This window comes from Rhododendron vialii, chromosome 9a, assembly GCF_030253575.1.
Source record: "Rhododendron vialii isolate Sample 1 chromosome 9a, ASM3025357v1".
Classification (NCBI taxonomy): Eukaryota; Viridiplantae; Streptophyta; class Magnoliopsida; order Ericales; family Ericaceae; genus Rhododendron; species Rhododendron vialii.
In genome coordinates, this window is record NC_080565.1 from 7,917,870 (window position 1) to 7,921,929 (window position 4,060).

The window sequence follows — 4,060 nt, forward strand, 5'->3', positions numbered from 1 at the left end:
AAAATGCCATGGTAAATGGGTTCCAATAATTCTGGTAGATAACGGCTCTGCAATCAATGTTTGTCTACTCCATGTTGCTTATTGTCTAGGATACAAAAATAAGGACTTCTCCCCATCCGATGTCAAACTCCGAGCATATGACAACACCTGCCGGGATGTGATTGGCACTCTTATGCTCCCAATGACCTTTGGGTCTTACCAAACTGAGGTAGAATTCCATGTACTGAGTTTCCTTGCTTCTTTTAATTTACTGCTTGGAAGACCTTGGATGCATCGTCCCGACATTATGGCTGTGCCATCTACTTTTCATCAGAAAATCCGTCTAGGACTTGAGATAGGAATGCTCACTATTCATGGGACTCTGGGATTCGCACTCCCACTGAAGATAATGCCCCATTCTTAGAAATTCAACATGGGGAGGAAGATATCGCTTTGGGAGGTTTTTCACTGGATACCACAAACTCTGTCTTCTCAGTCCAGATTGATAGTGACTTTGTCATTAGCTATGTTGCCATAAAGATAATGAAAAAAATGTCTTACATGCTAGGACTAGGTATGGGAAAGAATCTGCAAGGACCTCCAAAGTTCGAAATTAGTGGAACTCTAATATGTACAACTAACCTCGGCTACAAGCCTTCTGAGGGCAAAAGGGTGAAAAAGGGAAACTGGTTGGACGACTACTTTATGAAGGACAAAGCCAAGCAAATCTATGAAGGTCAGCTAGAGCCATTCTGGGATAAGGAAACCAACACTCTGCTGACAGGGTTTGAGATATTCATCAATGACGTTTGGCTAGAAGATGAAGAGGAGGAAATCAAGGCCGTAGTCATAAAGAAAGAATCAACCGATTGGATTGAGGTTTTCAACATGGGAAGTCTGGCGATCCTATTTGAGGAAGGCGAACCAATGGGTACAGTCATTGAAGCTGAAGTGCAGATGTTAGGGCATGAGGCCCTCGAAGACCCAACTTCGCTCATTGTGGATGCGGCTGGAGAATAAGAATTGGACTTTCATACCAAGCGCGACATGCCATGGGTCTGATTTTGAGTCTGAGTCTAAGTCCTCTGAGTCTTCCTAGTCCTCCGAGTCTGTTGAGTTTAAGTCGGTGCCTCTTGGTCCAACTCTTCATGGTCTGTACTTTGAGTTTGAGTCTACTCATGTGTATGGCGCCCCCGAGGCCTTTGCTGATGATGGAATAAATGAAGCCGATTCCGCCTACTTTTTTGATTTTGAAATAAATTACGTTGACCCTGATGATGATGAGACGGATTTCGATAGGGATATCCCTAAAGAAATTCCATCCCTAGTCGAAAGGAAAGATGAGAGGCATGCTCAGCCTGTAAAAGAAGAAGTAATTTTAATAAATATGAGAGATGAGAAGAATCCTCGGATGGTCCAGATCGGTTCTGAGATATCTCCAGAGGAGCGTCAAGCTCACATAGATTTGCTTAAAGAATTTGAAGATGTTTTTGCATGGTTGCATGTTGATATGCCCAAAATCGATCCTGAAATAATGGAACACTGGATTCCTCTTTATCCTGATGCAAAACTTGTGAAGCAAAAGCAAAGGCAAATGAGACCCGATTGGGTGCTTAAAATAAAAGAGGAAATCACTAAACAGATTAACGCTGGATTCCTGATAGTAACTAAGTACCCTCAATGGGTTGTAAACATTGTGCCCGTCCCTAAAAAGGATGGCAAAATTAGGGTCTGTGTTGACTTCAGAGATTTAAACAAAGCAAGTCCAAAAGATGATTTTTCCGCTACCACACATTGATGTACTAGTCGATAATACCGCTGGGCATGCTTTGCTCTTTTTCATGGATGGTTTTTCGGGATACAATCAGATTCTCATGTCTCCAGAGGATCGAGAGAAAACCACGTTTGTCACAGAATGGGGAACGTATTACTACCGGGTCATGCCCTTTGGATTGAAGAACGCAGGGTCTACCTATCAGCGAGAAGCCACAACCTTGTTACACGACATGATTCACAAAGAAGTGGAGGTTTATGTTGATGACATGATCGTCAAGGCAAAAGAGCGAGAGGGGCACTTACCAGCTCTCAGAAAGTTCTTCGAAAGAATCTGAAGGTACAGAATGAGGCTTAATCCGTTCAAGTGCACATTTGGGTCACTGTAGGAAAGATGTTAGGATTCATGATTACCACTCGGGGCATCGAGGTGGATCCTTTGAAGATCAAAGCCATTCTAGAAATGGAACTGCCTCGATCCAAGAATGATGTTAGAGGCTTCCTCGGCAAAGTCCAATTCAGTAGTTGATTCGTTGCAAAGTTGACTTCGACCTGTGAGTCGATATTTCACCTGCTTAAGAAAGGTGTACCATTCGAATGGGATGACAAGTGCCAGAAAGCTTTTGAGGCGATCCGAATCTATCTGCAAAACCCATCGGTACTAACACCGCCTGTGATGGGAAAACCTTTGATCCTATACCTAAGCAAAAAGATGGTTGGATGCGAAGAACGCTATACTCCATTCGAAAAGACTTGCTGGGCACTTGTTTGGGCTTCCAAGAAGCTAAGACATTACATACTGGCATACCCGGTAAGGTTAATATCTCGAATGGATCCTTTGAAGTACTTGTTTGAGAAACCAGCTCTCACGGGGAAGCTGACATGCTGGTTGCTTATGTTAGCAGAGTTTGAACTCAAATATATCACAAGGAAGCCAGTAAAAGGAAGGGCCATTGTTGAGTTTTTGGCTGACTATCTGGTTGAAGGAGGAAAAGATGCCGAGTTTAAGTTTTCTGATGAGGATTTGATGATCATAGCTAAGGACGTTTGGAAGTTCTACTTCGATAGGGCTGCTAATCAAAAAGGGTTTGGAACTGGTGTGCTATTAATAGCACTTGATGAATCCCACATACCGCTTGCATTCAAGCTAAATTTTGAAGTCACCAACAATCAAGCAGAGTATGAGGCTTGTATTGTAGGCATTGATGCAGACATCGAAATTGGTATAGAAAAATTGGAAGTGGTGGGAGACTTGAACTTAGTGGTGTCACAAGCCAATGGCGACTGGAAAGTCAGGGAGGAAAAGCTAAAGCCATATCATTAAGACCTTGAACACCTCATCCCTCATTCCAACAAGGTAACTTTTACTCACATACTGAGGCTCAAGAATCAATTTGCGGACGCTTAGGCAACACTAGCATCCATGGTTGAAATCCCCATCGGTGTGAAACTAAGACCCATTATGATTGAACAAAGAGATTCCCTGGTGTACCAGCACGTTATGATTATTGATGAACCTGATGGTGGCCACCCCTGGTATTACGACATTTGGAGATTTGTGGAAAGGGCAGAATATCTTGCTGATGCGAGCAAGAAAGACCGAATTGCTCTCCAAAGGCTCGCAGCCAAATACATCATTTGCGGGGGAAATTTGTATCGGATGTCACACTGTGGAATGCACAAGCTATGCATCCATGGAGCAAAAGTGAAAAGAGTGATGAAGGAGATTCACGAAGGAGTCTGCGGTCCTCATATGAACAACATGATGCTCGCCAAGAAAATTCTCAGACAGGGATACTTCTGGTCCATCATGGAAACATAGTGTATAGAATATGTACGGAGATGTCATAAGTGTCAAATTCATGCCAATCTCATGCATGTTCCGCCATTAGAATTGCATCAAATGACTTCTCCTTGGCCTTTCTCAGTATGGGGAATCTATATTATTGGAAGAATCACACCGGCAGCGTCCAGCGGTCACAAGTTCATTTTGGTTGCAATTGATTATTTCACGAAGTGGGTAGAAGTTGCTTCCTTCGCAACCTTGACTGCGGTACAAGTTGCACATTTTATCAAGTAGAATGTCATCTATCGGTATGGGGTTCCTCAAGCATTCGTTTTAGACAACGGGGTTCACTTCATGGGTCGAGCTCAGGAAGTTTTGGAGGAATTTCAGATCCAAGTGCACAAATTGACCACTTATCGGCCCCAGACCAACGGTACCGTGGAAGCCGCAAATAAAACTGTCAAAACCATTTTGGAAAAGACTAGTGAATCCGCAAGGAATTGGCATGAGTAGCTACCACTA

At 43.2% G+C, this 4,060-nt stretch overlaps 1 protein-coding gene across 1 annotated transcript; it reads left to right on the plus strand.

The window, feature by feature from the left end:
• The first annotated feature begins 3,175 nt into the window (after positions 1-3,175).
• On the plus strand, positions 3,176-3,574 carry LOC131299570 (uncharacterized). The gene has a single exon (XM_058325155.1). It carries the CDS (start codon positions 3,176-3,178, stop codon positions 3,572-3,574), a length of 399 nt encoding a protein of 132 aa, XP_058181138.1.
• The last annotated feature ends 486 nt before the right edge of the window (positions 3,575-4,060 follow it).

Bases quoted from the DNA above. Each gene is read 5' to 3' on its own strand.
- LOC131299570 (XM_058325155.1), top strand. From the start codon at position 3,176: ATGGTTGAAATCCCCATCGGTGTGAAACTAAGACCCATTATGATTGAA.